Source organism: Trichomycterus rosablanca, chromosome 2 (assembly GCF_030014385.1).
Source record: "Trichomycterus rosablanca isolate fTriRos1 chromosome 2, fTriRos1.hap1, whole genome shotgun sequence".
NCBI lineage: Eukaryota > Metazoa > Chordata > Actinopteri > Siluriformes > Trichomycteridae > Trichomycterus > Trichomycterus rosablanca.
In genome coordinates this window covers 56,463,310-56,483,275 of record NC_085989.1, presented here as the reverse complement: position 1 = coordinate 56,483,275, position 19,966 = coordinate 56,463,310, and the positions used below count along the sequence as shown (strand labels likewise).

Here is a 19,966-nt window from a genome sequence, read left to right as displayed (position 1 = left end):
TGAAAGAGGAAGAAGACGAAGATGACCTTGGTGAGGCATACGTTTTTTACTTTTTATATGACATTGGTGCCCTGATCCGGTATCAAAAATGTTGTGATGTATGTTTTGCTCTCATTTTTATTGTATTACCTCTCTACTAATAATAATAATGAACTTATGGAACAACAAAATGTTATATTGGAAGCCGGCTTCTACGCAGCATCGAATGCTGGTGTGTTTTCAGCAGTACAAGCCATAGCCCAGAACTAGTAATCAGAAGGTTGCTGGTTCAAGCCCCACCACTGCAGGTCTTCAGCAAGTTAATTTGATAGATTTTAGATTTTAGAAGCCCTTGACACTGCATTAAGAGCTTGTTGTTTAAGGCTCTCTTCTCAAACTTAGTATTAACTGAACCTCAGAAGACAAAACCTCATAACGCACCAGGTTTGGCAGGTCAAAGCTGTTGCTAAGATGGCAAAATGAGCGAAAGAGGCTCGCCTGGACCGTGCAGCATTGACAGCTTGTCATCTACTGACAAGTCCATTATTGAAGGCTGACCAATTTAAATAATTGAGATCCTCGATTTGTTGTTTGTAAGGGTTTTTGTACACTAGTGAGTAGGTAAAATGATGGTTCTCTAGTGCAGGGGTTTGCACTTGCACCCCCCACTACAACCGCCACGCCCCCTCCCCTTCGTCAACCACCGTCATTAACGTTGTGCACATCATACGTATGATGCAATTTTGCTGATTGAAAATATTACTTTAAAAAAGATAACACAGTCCGACCCCATCTGAGCCGATTCTATCAGCACATTATATAAATTCGTGATTCACTTTGGTAAATCGTAAGCGGTTCTTTCTTTTTGATGTAGATGAGAGCAGGAAACGTTACTTCACAGAGTCAAGCATAGACAAAAGTTCATCAATTACTAAGTTGGTTAGTTCGGGATCATCTGCTCTGACTGAAAACGTTTAGCTCCACAGGCAGAACGACTCTGACTCTGTGGTAATACTCAGTATAATTAAGCCGGAGCTTTTTAAGGTAAGCGAGTCACACAAAATGTTCTGTAGTAGTTGGTGTTTATTTACAACAGTAAACACGGAGAGATGACTGAGAAAAGAAACTTACGCTGCGCTTAAAATGAATCGACTCCTGAATCACTTATATCGATACAGTGAACAGAGCATCTCCTCTCTTAAAGACACACACACACACATCCTATAACAGCGGTCATCGCTTTTATCACCGGTTTATCTTCGCTGTGAGCTCTATTTTGAAGGTTTTTTTCAGACTGAACTGAATAACATTAAACGTGCGCGTGAGCGTGGTCAGTTAGAGTAATGAAATCCATCTCCCGTGGGTGAAAAATGAATTGCTTTAGTTTTAGAAGTAAAAAAATCTCCCACTGCCTACAAATGTGGAGGACAATGCAAGACAGCAAGACAATGACCTAGCTCTCTCTCTACATAGACGCATTTTACATCATCCTATACATCATCCGCTCCCGAGAAGGAGGCTGTTAGAAATCCTAGATGCCTTAATATCCTCACTAGTAAGGTATTTTGACTCAAGAATGAGGGAGCATCCGATGCTGCCTTAGCGCTGAAGGCAATCCCAGCATTCAGTGCGGCACAACTTTTCTCACAGAAGAATAAAAAACGTGGAGTTATTTTCAAACATAAATAAATTATTATTAATTTTAATTTGTATAAACGTGCACAAGTGTTTTTATTTGCAAGTTCGGGCTTGTCAGCGAATGTAACCGTTTTCGGTACATGAAGGGAGATGTTAGCTCGCTGTGCCACCCCATCCCATTGGTTTGAATGGCATGATGCTAACTGTGTTAGCTTAGTAAGCGGAACCCGATGGAATCGCTGTCTAAGTAGTGCATTTGAATAACCTCACTTATAAATCGATGACTTATTAGAATCCTCTCTACTGAGGCAGCTGCGTATGTAGGCAGCAAGGCAGCTCACTACTAGGTGTTCGAACACACCCATAGAGTGCCTCCAGGATATAGGGCGGCACGGTGGCTCGGTGGGTAGCCCTGTCGCTTCACAGCAAGAAGGTCCTGGGTTCGATCCGCAGGTGGGGCGGTCCGGGTCCTTTCTGTGTGGAGTTTGCATGTTCTCCCCGTGTCCGTGTGGGTTTCCTCCCACAGTCCAAAGAAGTGCAATTGAGGTAAATTGGAGACACTACGACCCAGACACTGGGCCGTAGCCTAGCGGTTAAGGTACTGGACTAGTAATCACAAGGTCACTGGTTCAAACCCCACAACTGCCAGGTTGCTGCTATTGGCCCTTAACCCTCAATTTCTCAGACTGTAAACTGTAACTGGAATGTAAGTCACTTTGGATAAAGGTGTCTGCTAAATGCCGAAAATGTAAATTGTCCATGACTGTGTTCGATATAACCTTGTGTAATGAGTAACTACCGTTCCTGTCATGAATGTAACCAAAGTGTAAAACATGACGTTAAAATCCTAATAAACAAACAAACAAACATGAAACTTTCACCCACAGTCAAAATAAGTCAGTAAAAGGAAAATTTTTACCAGCTTTATTTGTATATACAAGAATGTGTTTAGTAATTCATGATTAATCTCAGTCTGTATAAAATCTACCCACGTTTAGACTAAGGATGCACCGATCCAACTTTTTCAGTTCCGATACCGATCCGATACATATACTTTGCATATCGGCCGATACCCGATACCGATCCGATACCATTGTTGAATTAATAAACCGTATACTTTATTATGTGGGAAAGACTTAAGGCATCAGGATCGACTTAAACATTACTAAGTTTGCAAAACAAAATATACAGTGTATCACAAAAGTGAGTACACCCCTCACATTTCTGCAAATATTTCATTATATCTTTTCATGGGACAACACTATAGACATGAAACTTGGATATAACTTAGAGTAGTCAGTGTACAGCTTGTATAGCAGTGTAGATTTACTGTCTTCTGAAAATAACTCAACACACAGCCATTAATGTCTAAATGGCTGGCAACATAAGTGAGTACACCCCACAGTGAACATGTCCAAATTGTGCCCAAAGTGTCAATATTTTGTGTGACCACCATTATTATCCAGCACTGCCTTAACCCTCCTGGGCATGGAATTCACCAGAGCTGCACAGGTTGCTACTGGAATCCTCTTCCACTCCTCCATGATGACATCACGGAGCTGGTGGATGTTAGACACCTTGAACTCCTCCACCTTCCACTTGAGGATGCGCCACAGGTGCTCAATTGGGTTTAGTTCATCACCTTTACCTTCAGCTTCCTCAGCAAGGCAGTTGTCATCTTGGAGGTTGTGTTTGGGGTCGTTATCCTGTTGGAAAACTGCCATGTTTTCGAAGGGAGGGGATCATGCTCTGTTTCAGAATGTCACAGTACATGTTGGAATTCATGTTTCCCTCAATGAACCGCTGCTCCCCATGCACTCATGCAGCCCAAGACCATGATGCTACCACCACCATGCTTGACTGTAGGCAAGATACAGTTGTCTTGGTACTTCTCACCAGGGCGCCGCCACACATGCTGGACACCATTTGAGCCAAACAAGTTTATGTTGGTCTCGTCAGACCACAGGGCATTCCAGTAATCCATGTTCTTGGACTGCTTGTCTTCAGCAAACTGTTTGCGGGCTTTCTTGTGCGTCAGCTTCCTTCTGGGATGACGACCATGCAGACCGAGTTGATGCAGTGTGCGGCGTATGGTCTGAGCACTGACAGGCTGACCTCCCACGTCTTCAACCTCTGCAGCAATGCTGGCAGCACTCGTGTCTATTTTTTAAAGCCAACCTCTGGATATGACGCCGAACACATGGACTCAACTTCTTTGGTCGACCCTGGCGAAGCCTGTTCCGAGTGGAACCTGTCCTGGAAAACCGCTGTATGACCTTGGCCACCATGCTGTAGCTCAGTTTCAGGGTGTTAGCAATCTTCTTATAGCCCAGGCCATCTTTGTGGAGAGCAACAATTCTATTTCTCACATCCTCAAAGAGTTCTTTGCCATGAGGTGCCATGTTGAATATCCAGTGGCCAGTATGAGAGAATTGTACCCAAAACACCAAATTTAACAGCCCTGCTCCCCATTTACACCTGGGACCTTGACACATGACACCAGGGAGGGACAACGACACATTTGGGCACAATTTGGACATGTTCACTGTGGGGTGTACTCACTTATGTTGCCAGCTATTTAGACATTAATGGCTGTGTGTTGAGTTATTTTCAGAAGACAGTAAATCTACACTGCTATACAAGCTGTACACTGACTACTCTAAGTTATATCCAAGTTTCATGTCTATAGTCTTGTCCCATGAAAAGATATAATGAAATATTTGCAGAAATGTGAGGGGTGTACTCACTTTTGTGATACACTGTAATTAACACAGATATAAATGTACTGAACTGCTATTTATTTGTCAATGAAATCATAAACAGGCATCTTAATATTTCAGTGTTATTTTCACTCAACGAGTGAGCATCCGACGCTGCCTTGGTGACCAAAGCAATCCCAGCATTCATTGCGGGTCGGGTGCGCTTTTTTTACAGAAAAATAAACATGGCTGACGGGGCGGAGAAACTAATGGAGTTATTATCAAACGTAAATAAAATATTACTGATTTTTAACTTGTATAAACTTGTACCGAGTGTTTTTATTTGCGAGTTCGAGCTTGTCAGGAAATGTAACGGTTATCGGTACATGAAGGGAAATGTTATACTGACGTTAGCGTTAGCGCTGTGCTACCTCAGTTCATTCTTTTTAATGGCAAGATGCTAAATGCTAAACCCGATGGAATCGCGTTCGAAAAACCTGACTTATAAGTTGATGACTTATTAGAATCCTCTCTACTGAGGCAGCCGCTTATGTAGACAGTAAGACAGCGAGGCAGCTCACTAGGTTTTCCAACACACCCAAAATGTAGCTGCTGACAATGAGAAAAACAGTAGTAGCTTAAATAACTTTTTCAAATAAACTTATCCGTAAATATTTAGTGCAAACACTAATTCAAAATAAAATATAGCAGCTAAACCTGAGTAATAAACATGTTGCCATCAAACTTGTTGGCATAGCGAGCGTGAAATACCTCCATGCAGCTGACTCTTTGCTCCATGTTGTTTTTGTTTGTGTTATACGCCATACGTCAGCAGCGCGTCCTGTATGGGCTTAGCACGCGTCGCCAACGAACTAAAGTGAACGTATATCGGCTCCATGGATCGGCTTAAATATCCGATACCCCATCTCATTTTGGCAATATCGGGACCGATATCCGATCTTAATATCGGATCGGTGCATCCCTAGTTTAGGCACATTGTTTGGACAGTTACTGTGGGTGTGTCGAAAACCTAGTGAGCTGCCCTGCTGTCTTACTGCCTACATAAGCAGCTGCCTCAGTGGAGAGGATTCTAATAAGTCAATGACTTATTAGAACGCGCTACTTAAACAGCGATAACATCGAATTTTGCCTCTTAAGCTAACACAGTTAGCATCATGCCATTCAAACCAATGGGATGAGGCGACACAACACGGTAGCATGTCAACTAACGTCTCCCTCCGTGTACCGAAAATGGTTAAATGATGACTGACGAGCCCGAATTTGCAAGTTTATATAAATTAAAAATCAATAATAATTTATTTACATTTAAAAATAATTCAGGGAGGCACGGTGGCTCGGTGGGTAGCGCTGTCGCCTCACAGCAAGAAGGTCCTGGGTTCGATCCCCAGGCGGGGCGGTCCGGGTCCTTTCTGTGTGGAGTTTGCACGTTCTCTCCGGTTTCCTCCCACAGTCCAAAAACATGCGGTCAGGTTAATTGGAGACACTGAATTGTCAAGTCAAGTCAACTTTATTTATATAGCGCTTTTTACAATAGACATTGTCACAAAGCAACTTTACAAAATCCAGGACCAATAGATACAAAAACCCCTGTTGAGCAAGCCGAGGGCGACTGTGGCAAGGAAAAACTCCCTGAAAATTACAGGAAGAAACCTTGAGAGGAACCAGACTCAGCAGGGCCCATCCTTCTTGGGTGGTCTGGAGGATACTTTAAATAAATACATAATTTACACGAAGCATATAAACACAGAATTAAATGATCTAAAAGTTATAACTGGTAATAAATAGATAAATAATCTTTAATAAAGTCTGTAGTGATTTCTTGTCATTCTTGGTGGAAATTCCCGTCACATCCGGCAGGAACAGTGTCGTCGCCACGGCAGTCTCGACTTTAATCCTTAACCTTGGCATGTAAACATGTTTCCATCAGAATGCCCTTGGACAGGTCTAGCCCAGTTCTCAGTCTCGACTTTAATCCTTAACCTCGGCGGGTAAACAGGTTCCCATCAGAATGCCCTTGGACAGGTCTAGCCCAGGTCTCAGTCTCGACTTTAATCCTTAACCTCGGCGGGTAAACAGGTTTTCATCAGAATGCCCTTGGAGTAAAACAACAGAGAATGTAGTTAATAATGTACAATGCTAGTTGAGTAAAACAGTTTTACAGAGAGTTTTAGACTCCGGCAGCCCTAATTATTACAGCATAACTAAAAGGGAGAGCGAGCAGGTAACAAGGTCATGAAGGCTTTCATAGGACATCAGCGCCCATCTCCCCACCGTCATCAAACCTGAGTGATCGGATAAGAGAGGCAGAACGACAGCAACCCAACATCCCTGATCACCACAAGTTTCTATGACCAAGAACCCCCCCAAGCTCTGCGCCTTTGTCTATACTAATCAAAAGCCTGAGAAAATAAATATGTTTTCAGTCTAGACTTAAACATTGAGACTGTGTCCGAATCCCGAACAGAGGCAGGAAGATTATTCCAAAGTTGTGGAGCTTTGTAAGAAAATGCTCTTCCACCAGCTGTGGTCTTATTAATTTTAGGAACTATAAGTAACCCTGCATCTTGTGAACGAAGTGGACGTGCTGGGTTGTAGTGATTAATAAGTTCACTCAGATACTGTGGAGCCAGACCATGTAGCGCTTTATAGGTTAGTAAAAGTATTTTGTAATCAATGCGGAATTTATTGCCCTATAGGTGAATGGGTGTGTGTGTGTGTCTGCCCTGTGATGGACTGGCGCCCCGTCCAGGGTGTTACTGTGTGCCTTGCGCTCATTGAAAAGCTGGTATAGGCTCCAGCACTGAATGCTGGGATGCTAAGGAAGCATCGGACGCTCCCTCGTTCTTCAGTCAAAATAGCGTTCAGATTTAAGGTGCCTTACTAGGCAGCATTTTAAGGCATCTAAGAATTCGAACAGTCTCCTTAGGTTTTCGGACACACCCTAAGAATGTTGTATTCTACTGTGTATTATCTCTCTCACATAGTTTCTTTTCTTCTTCTGCAGAAATGAAAACCACCTTCTCCTGCTCTCTGTGTTCACTTTCCTACACAACCCAAAACCAGTTACACCAGCACATCGAGGAGGAACACTGCGACAAAACTGAGGCACTGCTCAAATCAGAGGCGGATGAAAACGAGGACGTGATGCCCAGCATCAGTTCTGGTACTCAGGAGATGTGTTCTGGTTCCTCTCAAGGACCGAAGCAGGCCGACTTCTGCTCGGACTGCGGGAAGAGCTTCAGCTGCCGGAGTGCTCTGAAGGTACACCGGCGCATTCACACCGGAGAGAGGCCGTATCAGTGCTCGCAGTGTGGGATCCGATTCATCCAGCAGAGTAACCTCAAGAAACACCAGCGCATTCACACCGGAGAGAAACCGTTTCAGTGCTCGCGCTGTGGAAAGAGTTTCAGCCAGGAGAGCACTCTCAAACTGCACCAGCGCATTCACACCGGAGAGAAACCGTACCAGTGCGCGCAGTGCGGGAAGAGTTTTATTCAGCAGAGTCATCTTAAGAAGCACCAGCGCATTCACACCGGGGAGAAGCCGTATCGCTGCTTGCTGTGCGGGAAGAGTTTCAATAACCAGAGCAATCTCAGGATCCACCATCGCATTCACACCGGGGAGAAACCCTACTGCTGTTCTCAGTGTGGGAAGAGTTTTACTGACCCCAGCGCTTTCAAAAAGCACCAGCAGATTCACACGGGAGAAAAACAGCATCCGTGCTCAACGTGTGGACGCAGCTACGCTAACTTATTAACTCTCAAACGACACAAGTGTGGTGCCAGGGTGGCGAAGCAGTCTAAAATGCTAGCACACCACCATCGAGACGTGGGTTCGGATCTCAGCGCTGACACCAGCCTGGTCGGGCGCTCGACAGACACGTTTGGACATATCTGAGGAACGAGAGGCCAGATTGGGAATTGCCTTTTTACCCGCTGCAGTGGCTTCTGCTGTCTAGAGACCAGCACGAGGGGTGGAGAATGCTCCTCAGTATGTTGCCGAGGCTCTCCAACAGAATCAGCTGGTTGGTGAAGAGTGTGCCCGGCGGGTGCTAGCCTGTAGCCCTCCTCGGTCAACAGGGGTGTCGTGTAACTGGCATAGTTAGGTAGAGTGTATGGGGGAATTATCCGAATTGGGACCATGCAAAAACAACCAACTAAAAGCACGACTGTGTTGACTGGGCAGAACTTGTGGAGGACAGCAAGAGCTCCTTAACAGTTTGTAGCCTTAACAGATGCATTTCTGTTTATATTAAAGCCTCCTTTATTCACATTAGTAGGAACAATGGTCTCGTCATGACATACTTTTCATTGGTGAACCATTTTCTGTGATTTGAGGGCGAGTACCAGCAATTATGCTCTTAGGAATGGGTTGGCAAGACCCAAACCAGAGATGCTTCCAGGAGAAGTTCTTGCATGGAGAATGTGTTCACTGTGGCTCTTTGGGGATGAGAGCGAGTACCACTGCATGGTGTACACTGCAAGCATTCTCACACAATGAACCTGTAAAAATTACCAGACCTTTATTCATGCTTTCGATTTTGCCCAGTCATGTGCCCAGCTTGGTAGTGTTTCCTCTGGGACCTTTGGTCAGTGGTTCATGGGCGTCACCTACATGATCCTAATCGCTTTGTTTCTGTAGTCTGTTCAAAACTACCAAAGAACAGCTTATACATGATGTTAGATAGCGCCTGATCTTTCATGTGCACAGCGGCGGCTCGTTCCTCAGGGCGATCGGGCGACGCACCACCAAAGGGCGGAAGGGAAGAAAATTTTCTATCACAGCTGTGACTGTTACGGACAGTGTGTCTTGCCTCTGAATATAGTAGTCCAACCAGCGTCGAGTTGTGTTCCGTACAGTACCGCCCCTTTTGGGGCGACTTAAGTCTGGCTGAAAATCGCCCCGGATCACTCTCATAGACTCTCATGTTAAGGTTTTTTTTTTTTTTTTTGAACTGCAGGCGCTGCAATACATTCTGAATGGGTTCCGGGAGGGCTCGCACGATCTCGTCACCATGACTACCATTACCTCAGTTCGGAGCAACTCCATCGTAGTAATCAGGATAAATTAGCAACTTAAGAATTAGGGCCACCCAGACCTAATTTAAACATCAAGTATCTACAAAGGGGGGAAAATCACATAAGTTACAAGTAAATTACAAGTAAGTAATGTCATTTTTAAATTGTGAATTGTGATTGCACTTATTTTATCTCCCCAATTGTTTAATTGTACTTCTTTATTCATTGCACATCAGCCCCGATGCCCCGAATCTTTATTCTGGATCAGCTGCACCTAAAATAAAATGCTATCTGATGAAGACTGAATGAAAGTGTTAGTATGAAGCTTTACTTCATTTTATAATTAATGGTAAAGCTGCTCTCTCTCTCCATGTTCAAAGTTATTTGTGAGGGCAGACCGACCGATGACTTAAGATGTTAATTATTTAAGCTTGAATTTACCCATTGAACGGGTCACCTTGGCCATCATCGCAACAATTCCCCCCCCTGAGAGATTTGGCAGGAGCCGCCACTGCATGTGGAGTATAAGAATCCAAAGTTGTGATGCCCCTGAGTGCTATAAAAGAGAGTTCTGATGTTTTTGATGTCTGGTTCGAGAGCGGATAGGTCAGTAACTAGAATGGGTGTCTTCATTCGGAATGGTTGCCCCAGTTGCAACAGTCTTTGGCCTTAAATCAGAACTGAACTCCACTTTTGTTACATTTATAACTGCACAGGTACATGTCCAGTAGACCAGTCGTTTAAGCAAAAGAAATCCAGTCATCAAATTGAGATTTTTAGACTTCTGCATTGTTGTACTCAATAAATATGGGTTTGTCTAGGTACCAAATTCTGTCTAATGTAATATTTAATGATGACCATGGTTGACAGCTCCATGACTTATGGCAATCTGCAGTAGAAGCATTGGTTATCTGGGGTGGAGCAGTGGTCTGTTACACCACTCAGACCGGTTGAATCTCAGGGCATCTACACAGACAGGTTTGGCTATGTTTAAGAGTGGGGGCAAAGCCCTGCGATGGATTGGTGCCCTGTCCAGGGCGTATTCATGCCTTACGCCCAGTGATTTTCTGAGCAGGTAAAAGTGTTTGAAGATTTTCCTGAAAGATCAAGGGGATAATTAAATGAGTCAGAGGTTCTTTTTTAGTGGGTACAATTTATACCCAATTGCGTTATGCTTCCTCTCCACTGGCGCTGACCCTTGCCCCGATTGAGGAGAGCACAAGGCAAGTTCATATGCGGATCAGCCTTGTGCACGGAGAGCCACACCCTGATCGGCATTATTGCTCGACTCCATCGAAGCCATCGACCAGCCACCAGAGGCCGTAACTGCACCAGTTATGAGGAGTCCCTATCCGGCTTTTCCCCTCCCTGTATGAACAACAAGCCAGTCGAGTCTAACCGACGAGTCTGGTGTGCTAGCGTGTTTTACCGCTGCGCCACCAAGTGGCCCGGGTCAGAGATTCTTGAGGAGAGAAACGGCTCTAGTGATGAAAGGAGGTCTGAGAAAATTCAGTGTCATGTGGATGAGATCCAGCAGACAGTTCTTTAGGATTGTCAAATGAGAAATAGTACATCAGATCTTTTTTATCTAACTAAAAGATAGAGCTACGAACTGAGAACTGTTGACAGGAGCCAAGGAGCAGAATAGCAACATTTTCTCATCCTGTGCTGTAAGTACAGTGTATCACAAAAGTGAGTACACCCCTCACATTTCTGCAGATATTTAAGTATATATTTTCATGGGACAACACTGACAAAATGACACTTTGACACAATGAAAAGTAGTCTGTGTGCAGCTTATATAACAGTGTAAATTTATTCTTCCCTCAAAATAACTCAATATACAGCCATCAATGTCTAAACCACCGGCAACAAAAGTGAGTACACCCCTTAGTGAAAGTTCCTGAAGTGTCAATATTTTGTGTGGCCACCATTATTTCCCAGAACTGCCTTAACTCTCCTGGGCATGGAGTTTACCAGAGCTTCACAGGTTGCCACTGGAATGCTTTTCCACTCCTCCATGACGACATCACGGAGCTAGCGGATATTCGAGACTTTGCGCTCCTCCACCTTCCGCTTGAGGATGCCCCAAAGATGTTCTATTGGGTTTAGGTCTGGAGACATGCTTGGCCAGTCCATCATCTTTACCCTCAGCCTCTTCAATAAAGCAGTGGTCGTCTTAGAGGCGTGTTTGGGGTCATTATCATGCTGGAACACTGCCCTGCGACCCAGTTTCTGGAGGGAGGGGATCATGCTCTGCTTCAGTATTTCACAGTACATATTGGAGTTCATGTGTCCCTCAATGAAATGTAACTCCCCAACACCTGCTGCACTCATGCAGCCCCAGACCATGGCATTCCCACCACCATGCTTGACTGTAGGCATGACACACTTATCTTTGTACTCCTCACCTGATTGCCGCCACACATGCTTGAGACCATCTGAACCAAACAAATTAATCTTGGTCTCACCAGACCATAGGACATGGTTCCAGTAATCCATGTCCTTTGTTGACATGTCTTCAGCAAACTGTTTGCGGGCTTTCTTGTGTAGAGACTTCAGAAGAGGCTTCCTTCTGGGGTGACAGCCATGCAGACCAATTTGATGTAGTGTGCGGCGTATGGTCTGAGCACTGACAGGCTGACCCCCCACCTTTTCAATCTCTGCAGCAATGCTGACAGCACTCCTGCGCCTATCTTTCAAAGACAGCAGTTGGATGTGACGCTAAGCACGTGCACTCAGCTTCTTCGGATGACCAACGCGAGGTCTGTTCTGAGTGGACCCTGCTCTTTTAAAATGCTGGATGATCTTGGCCACTGTGCTGCAGCTCAGTTTCAGGGTGTTGGCAATCTTCTTGTAGCCTTGGCCATCTTCATGTAGTGCAACAATTCGTCTTTTAAGATCCTCAGAGAGTTCTTTGCCATGAGGTGCCATGTTGGAACTTTCAGTGACCAGTATGAGAGAGTGTGAGAGCTGTACTACTAAATTGAACACACCTGCTCCCTATGGACACCTGAGACCTAGTAACACTAACAAATCACATGACATTTTGGAGGGAAAATGACAAGCAGTGCTCAATTTGGACATTTAGGGGTGTAGTCTCTTAGGGGTGTACTCACTTTTGTTGCCGGTGGTTTAGACATTAATGGCTGTATATTGAGTTATTTTGAGGGAAGAATAAATTTACACTGTTATATAAGCTGCACACAGACTACTTTTCATTGTGTCAAAGTGTCATTTTGTCAGTGTTGTCCCATGAAAAGATATACTTAAATATCTGCAGAAATGTGAGGGGTGTACTCACTTTTGTGATACACTGTATATCAGTTGCAGACTAGGGCTGCAGCTATCGATCATTTTTGTAATCGAGTATTCCAGCGATTAATCGAGTAATCGGATAAGAAATACTTTTGCTTTAATAAAGAGCAAAAATAAATACGTATAAGATTAAATAAGACAAACTGCACATTTTTATTCCTTGCATACAGGACAGTTTAAAGAGAACATTTTTGAAATGCAAAAACAAAAATAAATCAAATCACTTTTAAAATGTATACAGGCAACCTAAAACTAAGGCATAAATAATAATAAACAATCATACATAAACATCGCCTCAGCTACAGCTCACGCAGAACATAAAGCTTTAATGTTTTGTCGGGAGGCTTTGTGGCGTTTGTAGGAGGTTCTGTCAGGACTGTATCTCCTAGATGAGGTAGATTTGGTGTTTGCGTGTGTGTGTGTACATGTGTGTTTGCCTTCAAAAAAGCCTGTGGTGGTTGTAATGAAGAAAAGTCCGCGTATCGACACGACGCTCTGATGGTGTGGATGTTGTTCGTCTGTTCGCCCCTCGATATCAAATCGCCTGCGTCCGAAATCGCACTTCTATACTGAACAGTACGCAGGAGTGGCGAGCGTGTCCAAATACGTAGTATTCATTGAACTGTGCGTGAAAAGTACCCGGTGTAAGTCCTGTTAAGTCCTGTTTAAGTGGAGATAAGGGACGCAGCCCTCGGCTTCTTCACGTCACCTGACCACAGCGTGAACGAGTTGTGCAAAAGTGTGAAACACCGTGAGCTGTATATGGTTGTATGGATTAAACGACGCCTCGATGTGAAAAATTTTAATCACTGATTTTTAGTAATAGAATCATTCGAGTTTCTCGAGGAATCGTTTCAGCCCTATTGCAAACCTTGGCTCTTTAATCTCGGCCCTTTACCCCCAATAAAATTGCATTATAAAAGCATAGAATGCCTACTTTTTACTAATGTAAAGAATGTTAGTGTATAAATTATAGTATTTATTTGTACTATGTGATGTAATATTAAATATTACAGAATTATACGGCTGTATGTGCATCAACATTGAGAATTTTCATAGCAAACAAACCACAGTCACATTTATGCTGGTCATTGTGCTGCAAATAAATGAGTATCAAATAAAAACAACTAAAGTTTAATGCTTTGTTTTTATTGCAAAACTAAAGTGTTTGATATTGAAAGAAAAGTTACACAAAAGCTTTTGTTCTTAAAAATGAGACCAGATTTACACTGATCAGCCATAACATTAAAACCACCTCCTTGTTTTTACACTCACTGTCCATGTTATCAGCTCCACTTACCATATAGAAGAACTTTGTAGTTCTACAATTACTGACTGTAGTCCATCTGTTTCTCTACATGCTTTGTTACCCCCTTTCATGCTGTTCTTCAATGGTCAGGACCCCCACAGGACCACCACAGAGCAGGTATTATTTAGGTGGTGGATCATTCTCAGCACTGCAGTGACACTGACATGGTGGTGGTGTGTTAGTGTGTGTTGTGCTGGTATGAGTGGATCAGACACAGCAGCGCTGCTGGAGTTTTTAAACACCTCACTGTCACTGCTGGACTGAGAAAAGTCCACCAACCAAAAACATCCAGCCGTGGGCAGCGTCCTGTGACCACTGATGAAGGTGTAGAAGATGATCGACTCAAACAGCAGCAATAGATGAGCGATCGTCTCTGACTTTACATCTACAAGGTGGACCGACTAGGTAGGAGTGTCTAATAGAGTGGACAGTGAGTGGACATACACTAACACACCACCACCATGTCAGTGTCACTGCAGTGCTGAGAATGATCCACCATCTAAATAATACCTGCTCTGTGGGGGTCCTGACCATTGAAGAACAGCATGAAAGGGGATAACAAAGTATGTAGAGAAACAGATGGACTACAGTCAGTAATTGTAGAACTACAAAGTGCTTCTATATGGTAAGTGGAGCTGATAAATTGGACAGTGAGTGTAGAAACAAGGAGGTGGTTTTAATGTTATGGCTGATCAATATAGGAACTGGTGTAGAGTAACTGGTTTCTGTATCACATTAAGCGTTTTACAGCTCTAGTGGCTCTGAGAATTTACCATGGTATGATGTAAACTGAGCTGCTCTTACTCCAGATCAGCTGGTGGCGGTAATACAACCCTGATCATTACAAACCACCATCATCAACCCACAACAACACTACCACAGAAGAGGAACCCGGAGAGGACGGAAGTGGATTTACCTGCAGCAGCTGGTGTGTTTGTATTAAAGTGAATCATCTGTAAGTGAATTATTTCTGTATTTATTTATTACACTTTAATAATAAAACTAAAGCTCATAATAAAACACCACCGTGAAGATTCGATGAGATTTAAGTCTCTAATCTTAAACTGATAACATTGCAAACTGATAGCTTCATAGATCATTCACTCCTGATCAACCGATTCATTTGAACCGAATCGTTCGATCGAACTTGATTCAGAGTTTACTCATTTTAAACCAAACCAGTTTATATAAACCAGCAAATAAATTAAAGATTAAAAAATACATATTGTTAAATATATCAAATATAAACAAATCAATATTATAAAATATGTCCCGTGTTTACTTTTTACGTAGTTTCGCTTAGTAAACGGTGTCTGAATCGGTTCCGAGTTTGAATTGAAGTGATTCGGAGATCCGTGTTATTGTTTCGTTTTGTGTAAACACACCGATCCTGAAACTGAATTTAGTTCGTTTTTCCTTTTTTCTGACTTATTTCTGAAGTAAATAAGCATTTCATAACCACAGTATTAATTTTTCATTAGGATCTGTATAGTTTTGGACAGCCTCATTTCCAGAAGAGTTGGGACAGTGTCATATCTAATAAAAACACAAAGCACTGATTGAGTACACTTTCACTTTAGTTTCTAATTAAACCAAATACAAAAACTTATGATTTACTGTTTTATTACATTAACGTTACTTCAGCAAACAATCCAAAAGCTCATTAAATCACAGTACACCTGTCCACTGTACATCAGCCCATTATATGTAAGGTCCTATCTAATTCAGGGCCGTGAAAATGTATAATGCAAACTGCCGTAAACTTCAAAATGTAGGGTTTGTGTTGAGATTTAACATTTTTCATTCGAGTAGCGTTTGAAATATGAGGCGTCCTAGCAATCATACGGTAATTAAGTGTGTGTGTTTATGTATCGAGGAATTTTTGTCACTTTGTGGATTCCATAATCAATGTAAAAGTGTGTTTCTCTACACACGTGATCATCTCTCTGTAGTTTGTGCTCAAAAGAACAAACTAGTGAAGTATCCCCGATAGTTTGCTCTATGTTCAGTTTATTTCTTAAGCAAACCCCGAAGACGCTCAGTTACACTTGCAATTTCGAAGGTTTCGAAGTCTAAAACTTGAAATCTCCCGACCGATTCTATTAGGGTAGCTGTGCTGTGTATTGTAGCTTCTGTCATTAAATTCATGGGTGTCATTTAATGACTGCTGTAAAATATGTCAGTTTCCTTTGAAAAGTCGTGAAATAAAGTACATTTTCCCATGAATTTAGTATGGCACTAATTACAGGTGAGCTTGAGCTTAAGATGGGTAGTACAGTCCCAACTTTTGTTCGTAGAAACAGCAAACAGTGACTTTGGACTGGTGGATTATTTGCTGATTTATTTTTGCCATAAAAAACTACCTGGATATTACAGTGTCCTTTTAATTTGTACAGATTTGTATTTCACAGCAACTCTAGGTTTAAGGGTGCTTGGGTGGCATAGTGGTAAAGTGTTCTAGCCCACTGTCTAGCACTGTTCAGGTAATAGTACATTTACAGACCACTCCTCCCTGTTTTTATTAGCATTTTACATGCTAATACTGAATGACAAGGTATTGGGATTTATGCATAAAGCAATGTGATACATGGATGAATCTAAAAGCAAATCAGTGTACGAATCAATGTATGGTTTGTATGTTAGGCAGCAGTTTATGAATGAAGCAGTACAGTTTATGGATGAAGCAATGTATTATAAAAATAGCGTATTGTTTATTAATGAAGCAGAGTTATTTAAATATAAAACAGTGGATTATAGATATAGCAGTATTGTTTATTAATGAAGCAGAGTGGTGTATGGGTGAATCAGGGTTGTTTTATATGAATAAAACAGTGGATTGTAGATGAAGCAGTGTGGTTTATGGATAAAACAAGGGTTAATAGATGATGCAGTATGGTGTATTATGAATGAAGCAGAGTCATTTATGGACAAAACAATGGGTTATAAATATATGGGTAATATGCTTTGTAGGTGAAGCTGTGCGGTTTAGGGGTAAAACAATGTAATCGATGGACGAAACAAGGGATTAGAGATGAAGCAGTATGGTATATTATCATTACAAACTGCTTTTTAGTGATGAAGCAGCAAGATTTATGGACAGTGCAAATCAGTTTATAGATGAAGCTCTCACTGATCTGCTCTAACCTGCAGGCTGCAGTTGTTTTATAATAATGAATTTAAAGTAAATTAGTTTTGTTAAGGCTCTCTGTGCTCTGTTGTGTCTGCTTCTGATTATTTTATGTATTATTTGCTCCTCAGGTTGTTTATAATGGAATCAGCAGAAGTGGGACCCGCGAGCCCCGTGGACGAGAGCGGACAGAATGGAGCGTTCCTGAATATAATAATAAAAAAGGAAGAACCTGATGATGAAGGTTACCTCTGTAAGTCTTGAACGTTCTCCCACTGGACAGTCGTAGTAGTTTCACTAATTAAGCGCTCGGTATGGAATCACCTCATCCAATCATAACACACCTGGGTGGGAACATTTACGCACCTCCTGTTTCAGTCTACGTAATCTAAAACATCTCCTATAATTTGTTTTAAATGACAATATACTTGGGCCGCTCAGGTGGCGCAGCGGTAAAAACACACGCTGGAACCAGAGCTGGATCTCGAATACATCGTATCGAGTCTCGGCTCTGCCTGCCGGCTGAGGCTGAGCGGCCACATGATCAACGATTGGCCTGTTGTTCAGATATGGGTGGGACTAAGCCGGATGGGGTCTCTCTCCCATGACTGGTGCAATCACGACCTCTGCTGGCCGATTGATGGCGCCTGCACAGAGATGAGAAATGAGTGCTCTCAGGGTGTGGCTCTCAGGGTGTGTCTCTCTGTACACAACGCTGAGCTGCACTGCACTCATCAAAGTGTAGGTGATCAGATGGATACGGCTGCTGCCCACGTGTCGGAGGGGGCGTGGGTTAGCTTCGTTCTCCTCGATCAGAGCGGGGATCGGCATTGGTGATGCAAAATCAAACAAACAATAAACAAACATTTGCCTGACCTATCCTCTAATTGTTATTTCCTGCTGTACATGTTATTGAAATTTCAGATGGGGGAACATCACCCTTCGTGGAGCACATCGCTCCCGTGGAGCGACAGAATGCCGAATCTCAGACCAATCCGGTAAAAGAAGAAGAATCTGAAGATACCTGCGACCTCAGTAAGACTATTAAGGATTATTTTTTAAAGATTTCTTGTGGAACATTGTGCTCTCCACAGTTTTCCTCTTGTAATACTAATAACAGGTACAGAAAGTAAAAGCACCACATTTACCAGAGTAATATTAATAAAACCAAACACAGCAGTAGATCAGGTTGGGCAAACGATCCTGGAACAGGAAAATCTGGTTCCATTACAGTCAGATCCTGTAAGTCACGCTGCTCATGCATTTTCTGGTGTTGGTTCCCCTTTTGCTGCCAAAACAGCCCTGAACCCTCAAGACATGGACTCCACTAGACCCCTGAAGGTAAGCTGTGGTATCTGGCACCAAGATGTCAGCAGCAGATCCTTTAACTCCTGTAAGTTGTGAGGTGGGGCATCCATGGATTGGACTTGTTTGTCCAGCACGTCCCACAGACGCTCGATCGGATCGAGATCTGTGGAATTCGGAGGCCAAACTGGTCGTTGTGCTCCTCAAACCTTTTGTATCAGGGAGCATCATCCTGCTGAAAGAGGCCACAGATATCAGGGAAGCGTCTCCATGAAAGGGTGAACATGGTCTGCAACGATGCTTAGGTAGGAGCTACGTGTCAGAGTAACGTCCACATGGATGCAGGACCCGAGGTTTCCCAGCAGAACGTCGCCTGGTGCCGTGTGTTCCACAGGTAAGCGACCCACACTCACCGGCCACCCACGTGATTCATCAGACCAGGCCACCTTCTTTCATTGCTCCGTGGTCCAGTTCCCATGCTCACGTGCCCATTGTTGGTGCTTTCGGTGGTGGACAGGGGTCAGCATGGGCACCCTGACTGGTCTGCAGCCCCATACACAACAAACTGTGCTGCTCTGTGTATTCTGACAGCTTTCTATCAGAACCAGCATGAACTTCTTCAGCAGTTTGAGCTACAGGAGCTCGTCTGTTGGACCAATGAGCCTTGGCCGCCCATGACCCTGTCGCCGGTTTACCACTGTTCCTTCTTTGGAGCACTTTTGATAGATACTGACCACTGCAGACCGGGACACACCTCACAAGAGCTGCAGATTTGGAGATGCTCTGACCCAGTCGTCTAGCCATCAACTTTGAGGATAAAATGTTCACTTGCTGCCCCACTAACAGGTGCCGTGATGAAGAGATAATCAGTGCTATTCACTTCACCTCTCAGTGGTCATAATGTTTTGCCTGGTTGGTGTATATTCAGTTAAAAATTGTGTTTACTCTCTTTTGCAGGACTGAGCGACACCCTGCTGCAAGACTTCTCCACTTCCTTGTGTCCACTTTCTTATACATCTCAGGATCATCTGCACAAACACATCAACAAATGTCATTATGACCACACTAATGCGCTGGTGTATCCAGGACAGACTCAATATGAGCACCTGATGTGCAATGAAAGCTCCATCAGTCAGCAAACGTCTTCTGCTGCTCTCAGCTCCACCACCTCTCACGAGCCAAACCAGAAAGAACCTCATCGCTGCCCATACTGCGGAAAGACGTTCAGGTACCTGAGTGCTCTTCAGAAGCACCAGCGCACTCACACCGGGGAGAAGCCGTACCAGTGCTCGCAGTGCGGCAAGAGCTTCAGTTACCAGAGCGTTCTCCAAAACCACCAGCGCATTCACACCGGAGAGAAACCGTATCAGTGCTCGCAGTGCGGGAGGAGCTTCAACGTAGCGAGCTCTCTTCAAACCCACCAGCGCATTCACACCGGAGAGAAACCGTATTCGTGTTCACACTGTGGGAAGAGTTTCAATCGAGCGGATAACCTCCAGACTCACCAGCGCATTCACGCCGAAAAGAAACTGTATCAGTGTTCTCACTGCGG

General features: G+C 43.5%; 1 protein-coding gene across 1 annotated transcript in view; it reads left to right on the top strand.

Moving 5' to 3' along the window:
- The first annotated feature begins 7,343 nt into the window (after positions 1-7,343).
- Positions 7,344-19,966, top strand: part of LOC134302595 (zinc finger protein 345-like) — a 38,697-nt gene continuing 26,074 nt past the window's right edge. Inside the window, exons 1-3 of the mRNA XM_062987747.1 lie at positions 7,344-7,992; positions 13,349-13,377; positions 19,665-19,878. Of these exons, the coding sequence (XP_062843817.1) occupies positions 7,344-7,992; positions 13,349-13,377; positions 19,665-19,878 (892 nt within the window). The remainder of the gene's footprint in view (positions 7,993-13,348; positions 13,378-19,664; positions 19,879-19,966) is intronic.